The sequence below is a fragment of the Zootermopsis nevadensis genome, unplaced genomic scaffold (assembly GCF_977971745.1).
Source record: "Zootermopsis nevadensis isolate Lab colony 2312 unplaced genomic scaffold, Znev_1.0 Znev_ptg000021l, whole genome shotgun sequence".
In the NCBI taxonomy this organism is placed as follows: domain Eukaryota; kingdom Metazoa; phylum Arthropoda; class Insecta; order Blattodea; family Termopsidae; genus Zootermopsis; species Zootermopsis nevadensis.
The window spans coordinates 17485392-17512076 of record NW_028259153.1 but is presented as its reverse complement, the minus strand read 5'-3'; the positions used below and the strand labels follow the sequence as shown (position 1 = coordinate 17512076).

Below are 26685 nucleotides of genomic sequence, written 5' to 3'. Positions count from 1 at the left end.
GAAGGCATACCTGATCAGTGACAGAACCATCAATATCTACCATAAAATGCTAGAGGTAGTATCATGAGAGTGTGATGGATGGAAAGAATGTACATGGGTGGGTGCATAAATTCCAGGAAGGATGAGAATCATGTGACACAGAAATGTCTATGAAGGATACAATGCATATGTTTTGAAAGCAACACTGCCCATGTTGAAGCTCAGGTCATGGAGAAAATATGAATAACAATGGTCAAATGAACACTATTAAATCAAGATATTTCCAGGTCATGCATACAGTTTTGCAATAAGACCTCAGAATGAGTATGAAGATGGTTGTCTTCTGGGTTGTAGCACCACATAGTCTGGTAGAAGTTTACCAATGTTTCATAGGTTCTTGCTGCCTCTATTATCAGGGAAAATATAACAGAGACAGCAACTTCTACCAGACTACATGGTACTACAACCCAGAAGACTTCTGACTGAAAACCTGTACTGCAAAATTCAACTTCCTTATTTAGAAATGGTGCAGCTGTATATGTTCCTAGGAATTTATATTAGCATACCAGTTCTAAGGTAAATGTCACAATGGTTCACAAAGTAAAACATTTCCCTTTCGTTGTTTCCAATGTGCACCAGAATATAACAGGATATGAAATACACTGGACCTGAGGAAAGAAGTTAACGATCTTCACCCACTGAACTACACTACACTTTAATCACATGTAACTTACATGACAGAAATAATTAAACAGGAAAACAACTGTCTTTATTCCAAAAAGAAGAGAGAAAGATGTTATTTATTAGAAAGTACATGTGGAACATAGCTCTGAATACTCAGACTTGCCGAGTCTATTTTCCGAGTATGTCTTAAAATTAGTGTAATATGAATTCACACTAAAACACTTATTAGGCTGAAAACTACTTGCCCATGGCATTCAACATTCTGGACCACTACATTATATAAGTGAATACTGGTGCCAGATTGTTACAAGATACACAGTAAAAAGAATTATTCAAATAAAGTTGGTTCTAAGCACTGTAGACACTGGTTTATATATTATTTACACTTAACCCAGTTATCTGCAGTACTTCAAAGATTATTTCAAATCCTGATGGCAATGCATTAACTGAAGCCCACCAGTTAAATAGCTCTAACCACCAGTCACACTTAATTCTTTTTGTAGTGAAATTGTCATGATCAGGGCGTTCTAAAGGTGTCTGGTCTAAAATATGTAAGGAAAACTTGTACATTGTGCATTCCAAAATATGTTTAGTACACTACAGGCAGGATGAAGTCCTTATTGTATATTTTTTAAACTCAGAATTACTCCTACAGTAAAAAATTCTTAAGGAAAAGCAAAACTTGGGAACTGATTACACAATATTTAATAAATGTAAATAACTGCAAGCACATGCCAATTAATATAGACTTACACAAAATTAAGGTGTATATGTTTAGTCAACTTAATACAGACACTTTATAAAGGCTCAGTTTGTTATTATGCTACTTTCTTTCTGGAACTAAATATATTGCCTCAAAATGTGCCATAATTTGAGGGTTTTTTGTCTCAAGAATAAAGCATAACCAAGATATTTTATTCAGTTTCTCTTGTTCAAAGACAATTTTTCATAAGCATTTTCCTCATGGAGAAAGCTAGGTTGAGAAAGTGTACAATCATACACTTGATTATCACCATTATAACCAACTTAAAAAAAACCCACCATTTTATAGCAGTAATTAAATGTTTGCAGCATGAAACAAGTGACAAGCAAACAATATGCACAGGACAACACATGAACATAAGGAAATTTGGATTCCTATTTAATTTTCTTATGTGTATTATATATCCTAGATTTCAGTATTTAAGCCTCTCTTGCACAAATAACAAGATGCCACTGTCAACAAAAAGGCGATTTGCAGTTTCAAGATCAATTAAGATTATTATCCTCACCTACTCATCATTTGTCAGTAATACTGTAATATTATAGCATTTGTATGAAAGGGCAAACTTTGGAATCTATTAAATGGAAGTTCATCATATCAAGGTCACATCTATAAATGAACTGTACTACACCTATCAAGGTTCAGCATTGTTCTTGTTGTAAGGAAATGCATTAATAACTTTCTGACTTGATGTCTGGAAGCAAATACCTTGTATACCCTCACCATATGACATTTTTCTAAAAATGTTATACAGGCTGAAAATATGCAATGATATGGGAAACACATGAAGTCTCTTGGTAGGTGTAAAACTACAGGAAATACACAAGTTACAAAAATGTAGAGAGAGTTTGAAGAGTATGATCTTTTACTCTACATTTCACCAATAACAGCTTTTATGATGTCTGTTAGTCATATGAAGTATAGGAGAAATGACATTAAAGACTACATGAGGAAAGAGAGTTGGGAAAGAGTGGACATAAATTCAAGGGCAACACTTAAGTGAAGATACAGAAGACATCCCACCTTTGTGGCTGATGTGAAATCACATGAGTCAACCCACTGATATAATTTTTTTTGAAAGTGTCTTTTGATACAAAAGTTTCAGTACATGTTATAAGAAAACTGGAAAGTAAAAAATGAATGAGGCAACTAGAGTTGAATTGGAAGTTTACAGGAAATGTAATAAGGATGAAGATGCGTTTGACATATTACAAGAATGGACATAATTAGAAGAGCATTGACATTACATGATCTAGGCCAAGTTGATTTACCAAAGTGATTTGATACTGAGCTACTGATAGAATTGTTAAATAAACAATAAATGAATATCAAAGTAATTAATTTTATTAAAGTAAAGGCTGAGAAGAAAAAATTTAGGATGAAAGACTTCTGGACACTTTTTCTCCATCAACCCCAACTCCACACAAAAATATCGGAGGAGAGGTCAAATCTAATGGAAGAAAACTGTCTGCAGAAAATATCTAAGAACATTATGTTTTGCAAAAGTATATAACAGTATCTGTTACAAATACACAACATATTGAAAGTCAAATTCTGCTCTTTTAATTTCTCACATGTTTAAGAAAACACTTGGGTCTTTTACTGTTGTTACCTCTGGCAAGCAAAAGGTTTGAAATACCAAAAAGACACATTCTGGCTTACATGAAAATGAGTGAGTGAATTTTAGAGATGCTGTAAGTTTGGATGTTTTGTTCACTGTGATATGCAGACTAAAGGTGAAGTATGTTTCTCCTCAATCCTACCACAACATGTATAGTGAGCAGCTCAGACTGCATAATTTGAAACCATATAACTCATTGCTTTCACACAAATCAGTACCTTTAAAATAAACATTTTTTTTAAACAAGCTACAAAATATTGGTATATTGTCAACAACAATAAATATTTCACAAGCTTTTAAAATGAAATCTTCAAACAACATAACAAAATGTTCTGTATTTTCATTTTCTCCAAAACATACACTAATTAAATTAAACAACTGGAGAAGCTTTCCTGCAATATTCCATGTTACACATGACTTAATGAAAACTGGATTATAATGAGTAATGCAATACATACACAGATTAAAAAAAAAATCACGGTATTTTGTTATTATTTTCAGTGCAAATGGAACACCTACTTTATAGTATTCCAAAATAATAGCTTAAATTCAGTCATAACTTACAACCTCACCACCAAGAAGAAGAAAACCGTGGTAATTGTGATTCACTGGGGATGAAAATGTCACACTGCAACAGCACCAGACTGAGCAACAATTATAACATCACAAGTTCTGTCTAACCAACAATCATGCTTAAACTGAGAAGCTGTAATAATAAACAAATACAGAATGTATCATAATTTACATTAATACATACAAATACACAGGAATTATGTACAGTACAGGAGGACCTTCACAAAGGTCAGTCTGACTTCTGGTTCACGCCACCTGAAACAAGAAAACTCCCAACTTGTAATTTTACACCTAAAAAATGTGCTTCTTTGTGATCAATTTAGTATTCTATGACATTTTATCTCATAAAAATATTCAGTTTCTCAACCTCAGAGAGTGATACATTTTACAGTAAAAATACAGTGCTTGTATAGGACAAGCGTGTGCTTTGTAATTTCCAATTACTGATCATGCAGGCCAATTATTCAAATGTTAAGACTAACAACTGATTTTCTGGAATATATTCATTATGTACGAGGCGCGTCCACAAAGTAAGTTTCCCACTCGTCCCACAGCTAGCAAACCTTATATTATGCGAAGCGACTGTGCGTACGTGATAGAGCAATGACGTAGCATGGCGCATGCACTAACGGCACTTCCCGCGTTCTCACAGTAGCATCGTTGCAGCTGTTGAAGATGGAGGTTCTTATTCCAGCTCCCGCTGACTGTGAAGTGCGGTCAGTGATAACGCTAGGCCGCACACGGCTCGACGGACAGCAAGTCTCCTGCAGGAGTTCAGCTGGGAGGTGTTTAATCATTCACCCTACAGCCCGGACCTCGCTCTCAGTGATTTCCATCTTTTCCTACACCTCAAGAAATTCCTGTCCGGTCAGCGTCAGCGTTTTGAGAATGACAGAGAGGCGGAGATGGTTGTCACACAGTGGTTCCAATCCCAGGCGGCAGACTTCTACGACACAGGTATTCAAAAGTTGGTCCCACGGTATGACAAATGTCTCAATTCCGGTGGCGAATATGTTGAAAAATAGCTGGACACTTGCTGTATCTGTTGCAATAAATATTTCCATGAAATTGTGTTTTGTTTCTGTAAACGGCCCCAGGGTAACTTACTTTGTGGACGATCCTCGTAATATATGCAGGAGGATATATGCTCACATACACAGTGTCAACACAATGAATAAAAATCAGCTTCATAAACCAATTGCCAACCTCTCATGCTTTCAGAAGAGTGCATATTATGCAGGAATCAAAATTTTCAACAGTCTACCATCAAATCTCACAAGTCTTGTAAATAAAAAAGCACAATTTAAACTAGCATTGAAAAGATACTTAATTACACACTCCTTTTACTCTGTCAATGAATTTATGTTGTTTAAAAAATAAATGATAAATTTTTCTTGTGTGTAATGGGTAGATCTATTTGTAGCTTATCATTTCTCTAGGTGAATACTTTGTTTTGGATTATGTGAAATTTATATAATAGTTTGAATTGTACTTTATAATATGTATTGTATTATTATTATTTTTATACTTTAATAAATATATTGAATGGAATTATTATGACTTTTTCCACACCCTATTGTCATTGAAGACAGAGACACCACTGCCATGAGAACTTCAATTTTTAGAAACAAAGTTTTTAGACTCCGGATGTTACTTACATTCTTGTTTGTGTCGCCTGCAAGCTTCCTCCCTCTCTGTGGCATCAAAGTACCACAAGGTAATAGCATACCTGAAAACAATTATTACAGTTTAAACTGAACCTGATAAGTAGTAAGAATGAGTGACTGAACTTCGCTGGCTATTCCTAACTCTCAACACAGTTCTACTGACAATAAAAATTTGCTCAAAAAAGAAAGAAAAAACTTCACAGGCTATAATAAAAACTACACGAATATTCAAATCTTGAAGTACATTAACAGTGCTACAGTTCAATTAATTATTATACTATTAATTACATGGGCACCCAGAATCTAGATGTTTATGCTGTCAGAGTATTTCTGTCTTATTCATGCAAAGTTTCTCCTTAATATGTAACAACACAGACACTAGAACAATAGAAAATTCAACAATACCAACAAATTTGATTGTATTCTTAATTATGACCATGAAACTAGTTTCTTGCAGGTATTTTTTGTTTGTTTCCCAATAGGCATCTTATATCATCATGGCAGTATTTTCTTTATCCATCATGTGAATAATAATACAGTAGATTCTGGTTAATTGGGCCATCGGTTAATCGGGGCAGCCGTTTATTTGGGACAGACCTTAAAGAACAAACCTTTTTAACAATTTACGTGGAACTTCACATAATTGGGCCAAAGCGTTCTAGTCCCAGAATCCACTGTATACATGATTTTTGAGGATGGCTCAGTCTTAGGTACAAAATTTTCCCACTCTGTGGAGAACATTAGATAAGGTTACTCCTTGTCACATACCTTCAGAACTACAAAAATTCTTATGATGAATGTTGGGTAAAATAATTTAAAATGGACCCACATTTGGTTTCAGTTAGGTACGTCAAGTTCGTATGTTCCATAATGCCAAATGAAATTCAACTAAACATTGCTTGTATGATAAAAAGTGACACACTTACAATTATCAGAATATTTTGAAGCATGCAGCACGATACCCGCACTCCTAAAACACAGTAATTTTACAAATGTTAGATGAAGAACATGAACATATGTACATACCTCGTCTGATGTGCTGGCTGAACTTCATGTGGGTTCCTTCGATCAGACCAAAAGAACAGAATGCGATCAAATAGTGGCTCAATGTCTGCGACCTTGTCACTCCAGCCTTCAGGGAATATTCGTAACAAGCCACCATGCTCCTGTAACATGGCCACCATACACTAGGTAAACCGTTGTAAAAACTTCACAAACATTTCTCTTTATTTTTGTGTGCTTATTTAAAGATGCTGTCAGCAGTTCAGACTATATAGCATCAAATGATAGGATAATTAATAAATAATGAATTAGAAAGGATGTGGAAGAAAGTAACCAAAGTATATTAAAGGTATTATTTAGATTAGAGTTTACAAACATGGACCAAAAATTCTGATCTCTTTCGCCCTACCATCAAAAGGAAATTACTTAAAATTCAAGGCAATATAAAATTACATATAGACACATTTCAAAACAAAATATATGTGCTGTGTATACTCACCTGCCATGTGTTTAGTTTACAAATGTATTTTGAGTGCTTGCTAAAACTTCAACAAACATAATTTTGAATCAAATAGGAAAATGCTAACAAACAAATGCATTCTTACACATATTTCATGACTTCCAGAATTATATTAATGACATAATTTACTCTGAAGATATGCAAATAAGATAAAAATCCCTGTCCTGTCTTGCTTTTGGTTAATACCTGAATTATTACTTGCAAATGTTCATTTTTCCAAGTCAGAATGTGTTAACCCATTTCTTTAAAAGCTCCAGCATATCTGTGGTTGGATTAATTCATTTTTACATCAGAAAAATGCCAACATTCATGCAAATAGAAATGAATTATATGAAAGCTTTATAAAATCATAAGTTTCATGGTGACAACATTCAATGAAGTCATTTCTGGAGATAAGTTCACCCCTCTTGATGGAAGCAGCCAGCCTCTGGAATGTTAGATTTTTATGCTCTATCAAAATGGATGATCACCCAGAAAGAACTAATTACACTAAAGCATTCTCTTACTCTGACATTCCAATTTTTGTTGAGGTAGTATATGGCCGTGATACAACGACCATCTCTATTTGGGTTGTCCACGTGCTTCACATAATGAGAGCCGGAACCAGGATAACACGCCACCATAGCCTGCAACAAAGTAATATGAAATTTTGCACTGATGTCGATATCATATTACCCTAACAGGATAACTTCCAATTGCAGTCACGATATCTGTGTCTGTATATGGCATAACCCTCATGTTGTGGCACCATGACACATATCAGAGACATAATTATGGAAATAACTTTCAGTGTCAGTTATCACATTTTAAATTTTAGTATTAATTTCTCAACAGACAACAGTAATTTTTCCCAAAAGAATTTTTTTGCGAGGGGGGATATATATCTAATTGTATTGCATGACTAATTTTGATAATTTTCTTATTTACATTTTGGTCAGCAACAATATACATTCACAAGACTGCCATAAGCAATAACAGCACAGTTTATTTTTAAAGAAGTCCAGATTAGCTTTAAACATGTTCATCACAGTCTGTTATATAAAATAACACAACAGAAGATGTGTTTTGTATGAAAGCAGTTCTTGATTTCAAATAGTTTTGCACCAAGAAGCACTTGAAGGTCCACAGAAAAGCAGTACATTCCACAAACAGCCCCAAATCCATTTTTATTACTGACATCCAATAAATAATTTGGACATTTGGACTCAAGAACATGAGAAATATATGACAAGGCTAAAGCAATAAAGACAGTTCTGAAGGGAAACTGGAGACGTCACAGCAGTCCACAAAGTTGTTCATAAAATGTACTACAGACCTGGTGGAACAGGATTAGTAATATAAAGGAAAATTGTGTTACATTTATTACATAATATTAAGTTATACACACAAACCAACTCTTAAAAAATTCTTCACTAATTAAAACTGCTATTAAAATAGTAAATATCAAAAGTCCTCATTTATTTAGATTTCTTTCCCTGTGAAACTAAATTAAAATCAGATCTAGACTAAATCTATACCACAAATGACAATCATGCTATTACCGGCACACTACTGACTGCAAAAAGGATTTGAGAAATAGTTTTGTTCCAGTTTATAGATAATTAAGATGAGTAGCTTCCTTCAGCAGGAGACTGTTATTCAGTTGATGTAGAAATTGACTGGTTTTGTGGACCCAAAAATTTATGACCATCATCACTCTCGTCACTACCCTGATTCAATTTACTCCATCCCATACCTTCATTCCCTGTTTCTTTCTTCCACTTTAATAGTATCCTCCTATTAATCTGGATTATCGTCTTCTTTCTAATTTGGTATGTTCATGGGAAAGATGTGCCATCTACGGCCAATACAGAAAGGATAGACATCACCTTCCTTGGCGCGTCTTCTCCCTGGGAACAGGATCACTCCTTATCTTATCTCAATTTTTTATTTTTGCCACAGCGACAGTCCAAAGAATGTAATGTACTTGAGGCTGGCAAACTGTAAATTGCTTTGATCATCTTATTTCTAACCTAATGTTCAGAAATGCAACTTGTTTTAAGCAACTTCTTTCCTGTGGCCCCACACAAAATAAACCGGACGCCGACCTGGACGTGAACCGCCCTTGCCTAAACGCGAGTCAGCATTGAGTTGATCTGCTGTTATGGGTATAACGATAACTTCAAAACTTTTGGTAGATGTTACACATGGCACCCACCAATACACAAAGATGACCGCATTTCGAGGGTCGCATCCAGCTCATCAACAACGGTTCGTAAATCTCAATTACGTCCAAAGTTATAACAATTATCTCCAGGTACTGATGTCATTTTGACACCCACCTTAACATTCTCGAGGCGATATGATTCCTGACGCACGACAGTTGATTGTTATTAAAAGTGAGACTGTCTAGTTACAAACCCACACAGGTGTCAACTGCCAAAACTGAGCTGTAACTTTTCTGTCAGCTGATCGAATGTGGAAGACTGAAACTCTTCGTCTTACGTGAATGGGCCATCAAACGTTGCTTAATTTTTTACACGTTATATGGTCCAAACTAGGCCCGGAGATTGGCTATCCTGAGCGGCTATTATTACAACGCAAAAACAAAAAAAGGAAGTTCAGATGCATCTACGATACAGTACACTTCACAGGCAAGTGCCAAGTCCTAAACTACCCTGCATTATTTAACTCTGTACAAAACAAGGTGACCACCTTTCACATAATAAATATTTCATTACATACCAGTAAACTGGGGGTGTTTTATCGTAGCAACAAAATCTGTAGCTGGCAATGCACCACGAGTAACGAAAATTCAAAGTGCGACCAATAACTGTCTCTGAATAAGTGGTTAACACTTACACTAGAAGTAAGAAGGCACCCGTTCGAATCGCGGCCAATCTATCCCTAACCCACTTTTTCGAGGATTTCTTCGGCTTCCGCATAATAACCTTGAAATATGTCATGACGACCGCCACGGTGGTGTAGCGGTTAGAACGCTGGCCTTGTAATCCTGGGGTCTCGGGTTCGATTCCCGGGGGTGCCCGAAATTATAACTTGTGTTGGGCAAGGCCGTGGTCTAGGCAACACGGAGTTTTCCTCCGGGGGCTTCCCCGGTTTCTCCGTGGCATCCCAACAATTACTCCATTCACACACAGAAGAAGGCAATGGCAAACCACTTCTGGATCATCTGCCAAGAACGTATATGAACAGGTCCCAGTCCGAGAAAAGGATGGAAGGATCCTCTTCATATGGACAGAACACTGAATAATAATAATAATAATAATAATAATGTCATGACGTCACTTTTCAAAAGTAATCTTGCGATGAAGATACCAATTTTCATTGCATCAGCTAACTTTTTTTGACAGTCATCGCCGAATTTCATGGACAACAGCCAGATATTTTCTCCACACAGAATTATGGCTGCACAAGCGTCTGACTGGACGTTACTGATGCCAGTACTCAAAGGATTTTTCTGTTAAGTACCAAGGTATAATTGTTCGTCGAATTCGTACTTTCAAAGCGTACGTGACAGAACGTTAACAGGGAACGCATGCCGAAGAGTCTGCGAATGCATTATAGATTCTCTTGAAACCACAAGAACTGATTAGCACTTATCGCAGTGTTGTCAGTGTAAAGTTATCGCACTTAGTGTGGAAAGACGTTCCAGCTTATTCTTTTGTGGTTTGGCTCTCTAAATAGTTTACGTTAACGATGTATTATTGAAACAGTTCTCAGCTTGGCGTTACAATTACGTATTCAGATATCTTGCCCTAATGAACAGAGAAACATATTTGCGAAACTTTCTTATATCCGCTGCATTAGTAAAGATGACAACTCTTTAGAGTGCTTTGCAATTACATTCTGGGGCATGCGCTCTGTACACATTTTCCCCTATCCTTAAACACTGTCATACATGTGTATGGGGGTGGAGGTAACAATCCACACTGTCACCAGAGGTGAGTGGCCAGCTTCACGCCAAGGTCGCTTTAACCCAGTGCAAATGGTGGTTGGGATACAAAACCGGTCTGGATAAAGGCAATGGAAACTGTAACATCTGTAAAAATCGTTATAACTTTCCAGAGCTTCGTCACAGTCAATCTGTTAGTTTATTTAAACAGGTAATAAAATGACTCCGTTGGTATGGTTACTTGCAGGGTTCCAAAGATTAGCTCACGTAGGGTTTAATACCACTCGTACTATAAGCACATTTGTTTATAACATAACAAAGTTCAGGAATCATCAAACCAAAATATTTCGTACAGTCAAGATGTTCATTTACATTTTGTAAAAACACCCTGAATAAGAGACACATATTTTCAAAATACATACTATCACCAAACAAAATGTCAACGACATATTACACTGTCCGAGTTCATATTGACGACATGTCGAGGTTTGGGTTTGTCACAAGTTGGCGAAATCTCCAACAGCACGATGTTCTACCACATCTACAATATTTACGGATGTTTACAACGCACGAAGAAGATAAACATGTGCACTATCAGTACACTTCACATGCTAAGAAAATCCAGTATATTCTCTAGCAATCGGGTGTTTTGAAAGATTTGCCAGAGGGGGAACTAACGTCAACATTCCACACCAAATTATCGAACACTCGTAAAAATGTGGATCCCCCAAACTGTCGGCATGTAATCATACGACGAACTGAATGATTTTCGTGATGATGTGGTTCGCTCTTAGAAGGTGCTCGTTTCGAATCTCGGTCAGGATACCGATTAAACTTAGATCTTCCCTGTTTTCCACTTTTCCTCCAGGGAAATGTTGAAACCACTTATTTTCTCGCCCTTATTAATTCCTTAATAAGTAATCATTTGATACTCAACATTGCAGCTGAAAATAATCGCGATATACATAGAAAATCCCACAAGAAAAACACACGGACAAATGAAGGGTGCAAAATAAATTGTATAAACTTTTCAGTGCTGGTGGGCTGATGTGATTGGCCAGATGTCAGAAACCGTTTTTATTGTATTCTACAATACAGGGAACAGTGAACAGACCATCTAGACACAATATCAGAAGAGATATGAAAAATCATATTGTGATACCGTGCCAGGGGAAAATGGTATGTTAGTTTACCTCAAAACCCCTCAACGATGCCTGACTTATAAACACACAAGTTCAAATATATAAATGTGCGTCATATAAATTTGAACACGACCTTTCTCAAGTCGAAGGAAATGGTCAGTATCCGGGTGATAGATCTTGCGCATGAAAATTGCACAAGATTTAGTGTCAGCGATGTTAAACCTCCCGGATTTACTACCAGTGTTAAGGCTAATGTGAGGATCGTATGACGTAACTTTTGGAGCTATCATCAAATCATCCAATAATCAGACGTCCTCAAGGTGGTCTTCGACCCACGTCTAAACCGCACATATGGCGGGAGCAAATATACGTAGTTGTTTGGAGGCACGTACGCCATTTTTTTAAGGCGGTTCAACAACGCATGTTATGTTCTGTACATAACAGACTCATGAGTCAACGTAGAATAAATAACGCAATGTACATGAATGATTCGCTAGTGCTAACAGATTGCTCAGAGCTGTACAAAAGCTGCCTAATTCACCTGCAGGATCAAGAAGCCGAAAGTAAATTATTTGTCACACAATCAGAAACCTAAAGGAGAGTCAGGTCAAGGGACTCTACCAGACGTCATAAGTTAAATTTTGTCGTCTACCTGGCCACGAACACGTATGCATTTACCTCCAAACGTAAGAGATTATTACAAATGTAGCATAACTATTTGTAATATATTTTCTTGAAGGAGTGACAAGTAATAAAACTGGAAGGAAATTACCTACATTTATACAGCACTCCTCCTCTGAAGATGCAGAGAGTAAGTTCCTCCGAAATGTTGACATGTACTTACAAGTCCACACGAAGCTACAACCCGAACGCCTAACACCATCCTCTTCAAAACAAAAATATTTACAAATTATGATTATGAACGGAACACTAAGTTGATGCAAAAGTTCGTAGTGTTGAACAAGAAATGACAGGATAGTTACTAATTTAATGATGATGATGATGATGATGGTAATATACTAAAATTAAGGTGTTGCATACTGTAGGCCGACTCTGAAATTATAACGATTTCATATACCCGCGCCATTCCATAGAGAAGATCCTTTCTGGGATGCTGAGAGTCGCTCAACACGTTAAGAAATTGCCCGTCTCTTATGGATCCCCAAGGGTTCATTATCGTGTTCACAAAATCCCACCTATTCCCTCATTCTGAGCCACCTGAAGCCAGTCCACACCCTCACAATCTATTTAAGATTCAATTTAATATTATCCTTCTCACATAAGCCTATATATCGCAAGTGGTTTCTTCCTTTTCGGTTTCTCATTTCCTCTATTTTTTTTATTTAGTGTTCTGTCTGACGACAGGTCAATATGAACAGGATCCTTCCATCCTTTTCTCGGACTGGGACCTGTTCATATACGTTCTTGGCAGATGATCCAGAAGTGGTTTGCCATTGCCTTCGTCTGTGTGTGAATGGAGTAATTGTTGGGAAGCCCCCGGAGGAAAACTCCGTGTTGCCTAGACCACGGCCTTGCCCAACAGAAGTTATAAATTCGGGCACCGCCGGGAATCGAACCCGAGACCCCAGGATTACAAGGCCAGCGTTCTAACCGCTAGACCACCGTGGCTGCCATTTCCTCTACGTGCTTAATAATGTCCTGCCACTCTCTCTTTAGAGAACATTATAATAAAGTCTGGGAAATTGCTAGCTCATTAATATCACCATAGCACACTCTTATGCTATATACTATACGGTTGTTACTTGTGCGTTGAAACGAATGCAAAGAATGGGCGATATATAATAAATTTAGCGTAAAATAAATGTCATTTAGAGTTTAACGTCTCGGTCATATTTAACAGGCATCACTGTAACCAGATGCAATTTCCACAGAGCTGCCGTGTGTCTAACCAGTAACATAAATATTTTCTTAGAAACTGCATTACTAAGGACACTTCCTCATGGGTAGAGCACAGTTCGTAGTTTACCTGCACAATCCCTGGCTGACTGTACTCTATCTGCTTGTTCTACAATAAAATATAATGACATATTAATCTGCAATTATTCTTTTAACCCTCTGAAATCGAAGCTCGTTTGAATAACAATTCTAAAAATTAAATTTATACCTCAAAGAAAACAACAAGTCTCCATTACAAGGATTAACTAGGTAATGCTGCAAAAATTATAAAGCTCCTCATTACGTAATTTTCTACAGTCTCGTTATTTCAACCCTCTGAAATCTAAATATTCTCCTCAATACCCTGTCCTCAAACACGTTCAATCTGTGCGTACGTGCGTGTGTAATTTTACAAGTTCTTTTGTATAGATTTGAAAGAACACGCACATTATTTATTCCGTATGTGTTAAATAGAAGACAAAAATGTTCTGAAATGCACGGTATCAAACATTTCTATAACCTAATTTGCACTTCATTTGTTTTTGATGTGCATCGCAGTTATTAATGTAATTGAAACCGCACAAAACGGACGGAAGTACGACACATACATCCTTTCTTAGTAAAAAATGTTCGCAAATACAGGTTGCCCCAAAAAGTTACACAAACGTTCAATGAATGAGATAGCGAATCTAGAGCACGTATTCGATATGACCACCGTAGCTTCGTGGCACAGTTTACATCGTCAGCAAATGACTGATAAGCGGCCACCATTTTATAATGTGTATACGTCTTTTTGGGAAATTCTGTAACTGTACGGTCTGGTGACGAAACGACTCAGACCGCGTAGGTGAATTCGCTATTCTCGCGAACTCTTTTGTAACGCCACTGAGACATTATAAACGTTCATGCTACAGTGGACGTCGTGCCGACTATCTGTCCGCGTTTGATCTCCGAAACTACTGAACGGATTGCGATCAATTTATTTATTTGTGGCTTATTTAACTACGTTTTCAGTAACTCCAACCAGGTCATGTAACGTCGAGAGACAGGATTATTAACGAATAATGAATTGAAAAGGATATGAAAGGAAGAGGTTGTGGCCTAATTCAACATGTGTTTATGCACACGGTATCTGTGAATCCAATTCAGATTCTAAAGTTCCGATGTCATTTACTCCGAAATTTGTATAGTAATTTTCATATTTCTCTGCCGATCTCAATTTCACTGCAACATAATCTTGCTTCAGACAGGTCTTTCGACTCCGTCAACAGAGACATATGAGACCATAATAACCGAAAATAGTGATTCTAAAGACTGGTCACCGACCAACACTCGCCTCTTACACAAATAATCGGCATATTACTCATAAACAGCCGTCTGGAAACGGCTTGTCTAATCTTACTTAACTGGTACTGGAAGTCCAAACATTTTCACACATAATCACAAAATGATAAGCTATCAAGCATGTCTTCTGCGACGTATGACATCACCTTCTGACAAAAATAAAACCACAGAAAATAAAAATTATACAGCCTTCGTAGCAAAACACACCACACACTCTCTCAATTCCTGCCTCCATCATCAGGGCGATCGCCTGATGATGGAAGCTGCAAGGACCTCTGAAACGTCGGTACAAGGCGCAACAACCCTGAAGACGGCCATCTTCAATTTCATATTTTGACAAACTTCATTCGATATACAGCATAAAAAATGTTGTTATACCATAATAGTACATCAAGGTTTCAGAAATTTCACTAAAGCGTTAGAACGAGCATAGAAGCGGTGGATGTTGATCCAGTTAAAAAAAAGGTGTTCCATAGAACACATACGATGATTTTATCTACCGCTGTATCACGTCATGGGAGAACACACGCTGATACACATTCACTCACAATCTTCGCCGATATAGCGCCAACTACAACAGTTTCTCAAACCATATGTGCCGTGGCATTTGGAATTCAAATGCGTTTTCACAGTGCAGTCCCCGACCTCACACCATAATTTTCCAAGATTAAAATTTTGTCAGCATTACTCGTCCTTCCCATTGCAACTTATCACGTAATAATATTACGTGAAAAGCAGGCCTACAAATTACAAAGCTCCCTATTTTGTAATACCGTTTCTACATATTAATGATAGTTCACAAAGGCGATAACAGCAATGACGTCTTTTACATTCCTATTTGCTAATTCATCGACCTGTTATTTCTGGTATTTTACGGCTTTATACTTGTTACGAACAATATCTTAAAATAATCACTTCAAAAATAACATTTTATTTATCCGAAACCCTCGCTATTTATTATTCGACCCTAAAATTCTGTTAATTTGTTACAATTCTCTGTAATCTGTAATGGTTGAAATACACACGCAAACATTGCGATTAAAAGTCTGCGTGTTCCGTGAGCTACATTTTAAGTGCGTCACCATGTGGAAAGGTTGAGACACATTCCTGTAACTGAACTGAAATACAGTCATCAGGGCAGTAAAACAAATGAACTGCAACAAATACCCACATCAATATTGCATAGTGACATGAATAAAATTCTAATACTCATTGAAATACTAGGAGCAAAATTCAAACAGGAAACAGCAATACTGGTGTACGTGCCTCGTAATGGCACGAAGATACTGGTATTTCGTAAAATATTCCATCGAAAATTGATTCATATATCAACTGATATTCTTGAAGCGCTCTACATTCAATGATGCATGCCAACTTTTTGTAGGATGTGCCTTAAAAATGGTACAGTTCTGTCTCCTTCCTATAAAGTAGGAGCAATCCTGGGAAAAATTAGGACAAAATAAATTCTTCTTACACTTTTCGGTGTAAGCCTATAGGCTACTCACAGAGACCTATCTCCGAACCAAGATTCGAATCCGGGATTTCCACATACGAAGCGTGAGTAAAAGTAGGTACATCGCGACATTCATCATGATAATAAACTCGATCTTAGGGAAACAGTCGTAAGGCTATGACCTGAACTAATCTGGCTCAAGATCGCGTCCATGGGTAGACTCAAGTACTAGCGATATTGAATCTTCGAGTTCTATTAAAAGAAAGTTAATTAATTCCTCCATGCTCCTCCTTCCAAGTGGTCTGTAAAGTGCTTTAAACATGGTAATCCGAACACCCTATAGAAATGAAAATATGAAATGCAGGTACATAAACCAGTGGACTTAAACGCTTACACAAATTCCATTAAGAACCCAATGTTGGCACTGTATTCATTATCTTCAGTACACGTACGAAGCAAACACTTCATTTACGTCAGCACAGTTCGCAATCTTCCTACCGAGAAACAGGGGCGATATCAATCTCAAATACACATCAAATTAAATACGCAGAACCTGGCTAGATTACTGCGCAGGCATATCAAGGACACGAAACCCACGTGCCTATACTGTGCACAGTTTTATTATTTTTTTTTACAGTATTAGCCGCTCAGATAGTAAAGAAATTCCCTTCTATGGGACCGTAAGATTCATTACAAGAGCCTGCCTTGGCTAAAAAAAAATTTCTAAATAATTCTGATATAAAAATCCTGGGTTCTTGTCAAATCGTAATCATGCCCAAGCTGATGATGGAAAATATATTAAAATATGCAGTGGGACTCTGGGGCCGAACCTCTGATTGCCGGAGCTTCCCAATTTTTACGTGACGGAAACAAAGTAAAATCAAGGTGCGGCGGACTGTTTACAATTGGCACGCGGTGCTCTGATGAAGACAGCCAGTTGTACTGTTGTGCGTGGGAACACGATGGCACATACTACCCAGTTCAAAATCATCTGTGATCAAAATCTGTACAACGGTTAAGTTTGACCTATGGGATTACACAGCACAAAAAATACATTTTTGTTTAACGATTTATAAAGTGAACTGGGCATAAAATGTGTTTCGTTATTCTTTAATTCTGTTCGAAACCTTCTTTCGCACAAATGCATGAAATTTTAATGTAAACCGTCCTTTGCTGTCCAATTTTAACCAAATTTGGAATGTGTCAACAAATTTTAGTAAAACTATCCAATGCCAAATTTCATTAAAATCCATTCAGCGATTCACGAGTTGTTACTCGCGGACGGTCAAACATTGCGACGTCGTTGCGCAGCAGTCTAAAAATGAAACGCAGTTTTAGACATAGGCCATATTTGACGGGAGAGACTGTCAATGTTACTATATCTGCACTGTTCATTAGCTCTGCAACAATAAATCTGCAGCTGCAACAAATGAACATCGAAATCAGATATGCAAACTGCAAAATACTCCTCTGGAAATTAAAGAGCATGCCATCAGAAATGGGTAGCTGATTACATAATTTTGACGAGAACACGCCAAGACCGAAAAGGGAACAAGTATGCTAGTAGATATTAAAGAAATAGGTTTCAGGGCGTGAACTGGAATGAGGTGGCCAGAAATGAGTCAGTGGCGAAATGTGGGAGGTCCATGACAGCTGCAAACTACAGAGTGGATATAATGGGATCCTAAAAGCCGAATGTCTCTGAAGTGGATAGTACAAACGTCAAGGCTGCGAAGAGCTAGTGCAAACGGTGCCTACGTGACCATCGGCACTCGCCAACCTCATCCTTCCGACATCGCGCAGACCTCCAACATTCAGCACGAGATCCACTTCACGTGATCAAAATAGTTCGTTTCTGATACGGTACTTAAAGCTGTTAGCCCATTCATCAACTGTCCCTGTGAAATGCACCACACCATGAAACCGTAAATGGGGCAGTTGACATTAGTACCATTCATTCTTAACCCCGACGCTAGCTGGAATGAATGATCAGCTTCAAGTAGTATGGAACGTGGGTATGCCGGGAAATGAACTGTGGTAATCTAGCAGGCAACCAAAAACTATTCCAGCTGATTTGGATAAAAAAGATATATTTTTATATATATATATCTGCTTCAACAATCAATAATGCCTCGTTTTGTATTCTGGGTTTTGCATGTTTCTCAGTGTAAATAGACAGCATTTCCTAAAACAGCATTAACCAGATTTTGTACTGGAGAAGTGACGTGTTTTCTTTGCGGCACGGACTTAATTCTTATGTATTGGAAGAGTGTCGGCTTCAAAGGGTTAAACGCACTGATTGCTGCATCCCAAACTCCCCACAATGAATTCCAACCAATCACGGGAAGGAGGGACTGGGAAAAAGCAACGAAAGACCTGTTTGGACGGCAGCTCTCTTTCCAAAATACGAAGGAGCGCTAAACACTCGAGTGCGTCGTTTAGTATGATTCAAGAAAAAATTACAAACAATACTGAGTTCATTGCAATCAGTTTGTGGCAGGTGACAAGAAGATATATCAAACAATAAAAAAGTACGTCATTGCCAGTTCCAGAGTATAAGCAGTGGGCTTAACAAAACAGTACGATAAACTTTCGCAACTCTCACTTCTAGCCGAATTAGTATTCAACATTCAGAGGTTCAAGGACGATGCTGGTTTCATATTTCAAACCGTGCCCGGCAAGTTCTATATTGACTTATTTCTTCTGGTTGTCTCTGGCAGTGCACAAGAAGACTGGAATAACGAATCTTCAAGGTTTCAGTGAGCTACGTCGTTCAAAAGCAACTATCAGGACTGCCCTCTTCAAAGCACAATGTTGGCTATAATATGTGCCATCTGCTTTAATGTTCAATAACTCTGCATTTCACCGACACAGTGAATGTATAGGTTTCGTCTGATCCTCAAACGAACAGAGACTGTATTAACCGACTGATCTTTGTAATAAAGTCAATCATGGAGGTATGAACCGAATTTTTAAAATATTATTTCGCTCAGCTTTCTTCAACAAAACTTTAAATAAGTACCCGATATATTAAAAGCGATCAGTCGTGTTCATGGCGAAAAAATGTGAACTGTCGTCTTATGGGTTATGATGCAGTGTAGTTAGTGTTGTAAGTTCATTACCAATGTTGTTTATGAGAAACATAACGCTTAATGTTTTAAGCAACGAAACATTGTTAACAGTATACAAAACTACACGACTTCACAACAAAAAGACCACAATCCACATGACAGAAACCTGGGCTGCAATGGTATTAAAATATTAGTTTAGAATCAAATTTACGACCTACAGCCAAGTGAAATCACAGAATTAACAAAAATATTTTCTAAATCTCCTAACTGATACGCGGATTTTTATTTGGTTCAGTATCTTGCCAGTGTCGTATTCGGTGTGGAGCGTAAAATGCAAAATATGAAGACTCATAAACCGGTGACGTGTATGAAGATGACTGTCTTCTGGAATACTGCGCACTGTTATTCGCCGAAAGAAAACACATGGGCAAAATCAATACTGTACAATTAAAAATAATTGTAGGAATATATATATATACCTCTGACCTAACAGATGCCGGGAATCCCAGCCAACACAAGTCATCAGAGTTGAAAGAAACTTGAACTATACTTCCTTGTTTATTGAACTAAACCAGTGTAATGAGATTATTTACAGAGCCCCAATATAACGTGATTACTATGGCACGTAACCAACTCCTTGCAACATGAAGCATGCGTACCCCTAATATTTTAATTTAAAAAAACAATTAATGACCAGTGCATGAAACTGGAAGTCGGTTGCATAAGAATACAATCTAACGCCTTCGATTAAAAGCCAAACATATCTCGTTTAGAAACACTGCACTCGATAACAGCAGATGTTAAACGAAACCCTGACTGCCACAGAAATCTGCACGAAGTAGAGTTATTCCTGAAAAGCTATAAGTTGCTCAGCTAGTCAAGAGATTGCAGGTTCCTTGGAACGTCCACTACATTCCACCACTGGACATTATCACCTAATTCTGTTTTGATATCACCCACTGATCCATCTCTCTAAATTTAATTAACCGCCTCAAGGAACGTATTCCATTTAAACTATGCACTACCGAACGGCAAGGTCGAATGGTAAAGACTCCCACGTCATATTCGGGAGGTCGTGGATTATCGGGCCGGAGACCCGAATATCGTGAGTTTTTTCCCGGCTTTCCTCAGACCCTCTCAAGCACATACTTGCGTAGTACCATACAACAGGCCACGGCAGGTTCCTTCCACCTCCTTTACAATTCATCGTGAACAGTCCACGCTAAGTGATCCGTGAAGCTGAAAGATGGTTACTGAATAAACCAAGAAACAATCAATAATTTCGGACTCGGCTGCTTTACGAAACTCAACAGACTGATAACAAGAATAAAATAATAACTTACAAACATCACATTAAAAATTCAAGCAGAGCTACAATTACGCTCCTAAAAAATTAAGTGTGGACCCCTGCAGATATTCACGTAGTCTTCACACATTACAACTACACTATTCAGTTTTCCGACTTGCAGATTTGAAACAGGAGTCAGGCACTTGTTTACGAATACGAAACGCAGAATGTTCTAAGCAGTAAGCAAATAATCTAACAAACTACGTCTACGGTGATAGATATGTGTATAATTGTAAAGAACATCCCAACACTTTCTGCAAACCGTGACAATTTTCTTCAGGAGGAAAACACTTGCATATATCGCATGCCAATGTATCAAACACACAAACTGATTATCTTCTGCCCTTCTAATATAGTTTTTATTTATGTATATTTACCGCCTTCGCGAAAACCTTGAAGTGATTAAATACAACATGATTATGAAGTGATACTTGGAGGGAACTTTCTTACGGACGCACCTGAAATTCAAGTGTATTTCACAATTTCTTCCCTTCTTTACAATTACAGAGAAATTCTACTCGGCTTTTCATTTGAATGCGTTCTTTATACAATGAAATACAAAATCTGATCTAAATCTGTTTAGAAATTTCTGAAATAAATCGTGCGGACATGTCGACAGACGCCCCCCACCAATTATTCAATAATTTTGTGTACTTCCAACAAAGAACACTAAAATATGCACACATAATGTACCATACATTCTGATGAGTACGAACGCTACGTGAGAGTGGTTGGCACTCGGAGGCTTCGTGGTAACATCTCGGCTGCCCTGGTTTGGGTTTTTCGTGGTTTTACTCATTCCCTCCATACAACTGCCTGTACCTTTAATTTGGCCACGACCGCTTCCTCCCACATCCATTCTATTCACGTTATTAAATACACAAAAAATAGAACTATGAAAAATAAGACTTTACTGCAGACTTCCATTCGTTACAAGCCAGTGAGAGACGCCTATAGCTGCTACTGTGGTAACTTTATCTCGTCGGTACTAGAAAGTCGATTCAAGAGCTAGTTTAATAGAAGGTGATGTGCGAACTCACGATGGACCACCCACCATATTCGCCACATCAGATTCGATGGCGAAAATGGCGTCTGGAAAGTGATACTGGTTCCAAGTCGGAAGGTTTCAGTCACTACGGCCAGTGTTTATATCCCTGGTAACCAAGAGAAGAGACTCCAGGCGAAGTTCATCGTCGTGGTCGTGTAAACTCAGCCTGAAATGATCCTGACACAGGAATCTTTCTCGGTGGAACAGCGTACTCAACTTGAGAACGCCTATAAAACCAACTCCTTGCAGCCAAGAATTTCTTGCGATGCAAAAGCAAATGTCGTAAAACAAGTTAAGAAATTCTCCGCCTTTTATGGAACCCGAACATTCATTATCGTCCCTACCCTGGAGTCAGATAAAATGACTGCATTATGGCGTACCTGAGATTCGCAAAACGAGGACGAACTTGCGATGTTTCCATGTTTCGGAATTTAAGTTGCTTCAGCTGCCAAAAGCCATGTCTTGATCATAACAGCCTGGGCACATAAATTATGTAGAAAAGCACAAGTGATTCTCTACTGGTTACTCTCTCTCGCTTTGCGTATGTAATATTAAAGAAATGACGCAATGGGTATTCGTTACACATGTATTTTTAGAACTGACACTGCTGCAAATGTAGTTTACCTGCAATGCGACACAAACGTGGCCTTTACCGTCACAAACCACAATGTACCTCAGCCCACTTTGGAATATGGTGATTTTTAACTGATGAACAACACTTTTAATATGAAGTCTCTTAATATGCTGGTATGCTGATACTATTTTGATACTGGCCACCTACAAAATAAGCAACTTCACATAATGAGGATGTAACTATGTCTCTAACAAATGTGAGGTTCACTACTCCTGAAGTGATTATTCTTTTTCAAATAGCCTAGCGGTTTCCAAAGTATGCGGCACTTCTATCCGCCATACATTTTCATAAACTAATCAAGATGAATACAATGTATGGAAAGTCTTTACAGTACCTCCTGACCCCTAAAAAAATCTTTCTCAATGTTTTTGCAATGCTTCCTCCGAGCGGCAATAAACTCAGCGTTTGTAAACACTATAATCAATGCATGCTCCCACAGCTTTGTTTAGGGTCAGCTACCTGTAGGATCTTCCAGTCAAGCCAATTTCATCTCTCTGTAATACCTGATTATAAATCAAACTTGTGAAATTTAACTGATCAGGATGAAATCATGTTAGTGTAACTGAACAGAAAGTTAAAAATTAAACTTTGTACATATTTTTCATTAAAGTTACAGTCCAGCCCAGTGCCTCCTCACTGAGTGAAACTACCTGTTGGGGTACAATGGTAATTTTAAAAGACAAAAAAGTCCTATTAGATGATCTATAAACTGTAATTCTGATTCTAACAAAGTATGCAGAAGAGAAAATAAACCCCATGACCACTAAATCAAACAATGAAAACAGAAATTTATTTCACTTTAAGAACAAAAAAGAATTTATACAGTCTGAACTTTAGCAAAAAAAGATAAAATGTATGAAACCTAACATACAACAAAACATACAAAGAAAACTAAGCTTTGCTATGTGGGCTGTCACTTAGCACATGAAAACAGGAACTTTAAAATTAGTCTGCTTGCTTCTATTTGATCATGTCACAGAATTATTTTCTGGGGAAACAGACAGCAAAAAAGTATTTTAAATTCAAAAGAAAATCATTAGAATAATGACAGGCAGTAAAAGGAGAGCTTCATGTAGGGAACTGTGTAGGAAAACTAATATTCTTCCACTAGCCAGCAAATTCTTGTTCTCATTCTTAACATTTGTTGTGGACAACAGAAAAGTTTAAAACAAACTCAGATATCCACAATATAAGTATAAGATACAGATATGACCTTCACACACCAAACAGTAAATATAAAAAAGGAGCTTACTATTCTGGAATTAAGCTCTTCAATAATCTCCCCCCCCCTTCCCATTATAAAAGTATGAATCACAGCATAAGGAAGTTTAAGCTGGCACTAAAAGAGTATCTCCTATCTCACTCCTTCTATGCCACATAAGACTTTATCTCAACCAAAAATTCTCAGCTATTACAAATACATGTAAGCAGCAGTAAGTTATGGTTCCTTGTATAATTATTTTTGTGGTAATACCTCAGTTGATTGTAAATTTCTGTCATAACTATGTAATTTTTATTTGCATTAGAAACAAGTATTGTACTTCTGCTATGACTGTTCCACATTCTTGACTTTGGCTTATAATGGATCTATGAAATGTAAATATATTCTATTCAATAATAATCACACTTCAACAAATGTTCTATGTACCAAGTCCAAAAATTGTGAGCCAAGAAGAAAACATATCCAAAGAACAGAAATGTATTACTTTAGTCTGTAGTTGTTTCCACAGAAATTTCACAATATGAAAAAGATATCTCAGAGGGTGGTAAATGATAATATTCAACCTTGATAAAAGACTCAATTAATATACAAAAGCATCATTTGGCATATTTGGAATAAAGTGTTAACAATAATCCATCATAGAGGCTGCCTCTGTAATGCGCATACACATACTGACTGCAATCATTTTCAAGCCACTAGGTATGCCAGTCAAGACGTCATAACTGCAAACTTCAAAAAGCTTTGCCACTGGCTGAACCTGCATCCTATACAAAGGAATCAGAGTTATAATCTGCAAACTTAAAATTTTTCATGCATGACAAGAGAACTTAGAACTACAGAAATTACTATGTACCAAACACAAACTGCAGGTGCCATAACACCTGAGATTTCTTTCATCCCTATAATTACCATCTATTTATGCTTTCTACACCAACACAAACCAAATATAATGTAAACTTAGGTCAGTTAAGGTGAAACAGATTAACCCATCACCAAATTTGGATATACTGAAGCAATAGCATGCTCAAATAATAGCATCAATGTCCCCTGTACAAAAACAGAAATCAGCTCACAAGTAATGCAGTAAGTCAAAACATTTTGCAAGTAAACAGAATTATAACCATACCACTAGATTGAAAAAAAGTAAATAAAAGTGTGGGGAATTAATTTTCTAGTGACCATTGTTGTCCCAAAAGCCCAGATGTGACCCCAAGTGAACGTCACTTGTCTACCTAACATTTGATTAAATAGCAGTCAATTACAAACAGAACATCTAGTCACACTAATCAAACTACAGATGGAACATATGTGGGATACAAAATTTAGACATAAAATTCAAATAAAGAAAGTCTTTTACCAGAAGCTACAACAAGCATTAATGTTTCCAAAATAATGCAATTCTTCAACAGAACCAAGACACTTTATAAGCTGGAATCAGGTCTCCACATTGTTATGGTGGCTTCTATCCTAATATAAAAAATGTTAACAAATTAACAGCCAGACTCTAGTATCTGACATCACACTCTCATCCATGAGCAGTAGAAGACAAATTCATATAGACACATAACAAGGCATTAATAAACAAAGTTACATGGATTGCGTTACAAAACTCATGATCTGAAATAATGTTATATACACGCAGAACATACCTTTGTTCTCCCGGTGATAGCGTAGTCACCCATTTTTCCATTACCACTCATATTATTGGCACGGACTATGATGTTATCAACTTGACTGATCAGAAAACCAATGTTCTTGCATGAGCTTTCTTTACCATCCAGCCATGCAATTTGATCACCACGAATTGTTTTCAAGTCATTTCTTGCTCTGTTGCTTACTAGCTGTCCATCTTTGAAAACACCCTTGTTGTACATGCTTGTAACTTCATCCAATACTGCCATCCCCATGTCAGGTCCCAAAAAGTTATCAACGACACAAACACCATATGTATCCATGTCTCTGATAACATTTATGCAAACTTCCTCTAACTGTTTGTCCCTATTCTGTCTATGCAAGAAAGGCGGAAGAGGATTAACATCCACTAAACTGATTTCTGGAAAAGCTCTAAATCCATTTGTTTTCACAGGAGCATTAACAATTTCCCTTTCTTGTGAAGGCATATCATTTAAGGGTGCAATATTTTTATCCAATGAATCATCTGACAAGCTAGTAACAAAATCGAGTGTAGGGCTCAAAATTTCTGTTACCGCATTAAGAATCTCACTCTCAGAACTACCTTCGTATGTAATTGGGCTGATGTTCCCAGCAACAGCACCTTCGCTTCTGTCAACCTCCGCAGTGTCAGTAATGTCACTTACTTGTAGTTCACGTTTGCTATTCCTTGCATTTTTTGTGACAATTCCTTCGTTTTTTGATTCAATGACTGAAACAATTTTTGAATCTACAGACGATTTATAATCACGTTCTCTCTTCTTGTCAACTCGATGTTTTATACAAAATGTTTTGTGTTTCTTAAAATGCAGTGCTTGATGTGCTTTCGAACAGTAATAAACACATTTACAACGAGAACAGACGAGTACTCTGTCTGTCACACCACACACTTCACAAGCCACGCGACAATCAGCCGAATTCATTTCCTTTAGATTGCTACTTGCTTGCTTTTACGCCGACATGTTCCTATAGTACCTCCTTTTACAATCGACTACTATAATCAAATCTGCAAAGATAGGACGCAAGTAAATAATTAATAGAAAATACCAATGTGATATTACCTATTAGTAGTCTATAAATGATAAATTATTTTAAAGATAGCAAATATAATATAATCATAAATGTCTGCTGATTTGACTTATTAACCAACATATA

At 37.2% G+C, this 26685-nt stretch overlaps 1 protein-coding gene across 1 annotated transcript; it reads right to left on the bottom strand.

Moving 5' to 3' along the window:
- Window positions 1-678: 678 nt before the first annotated feature.
- Hph (HIF prolyl hydroxylase) lies at window positions 679-26536 on the bottom strand. The gene is made up of 5 exons (XM_022085537.2): window positions 25509-26536; window positions 7316-7435; window positions 6314-6453; window positions 5279-5349; window positions 679-3875 (listed from the first exon to the last, which is right to left on the bottom strand). The coding sequence occupies exons 1-5, from the start codon at window positions 26451-26453 to the stop codon at window positions 3850-3852; spliced, it is 1302 nt and encodes a 433-aa protein (XP_021941229.1). The 5' UTR covers window positions 26454-26536; the 3' UTR covers window positions 679-3849.
- Between the last annotated feature and the right edge of the window lie 149 nt (window positions 26537-26685).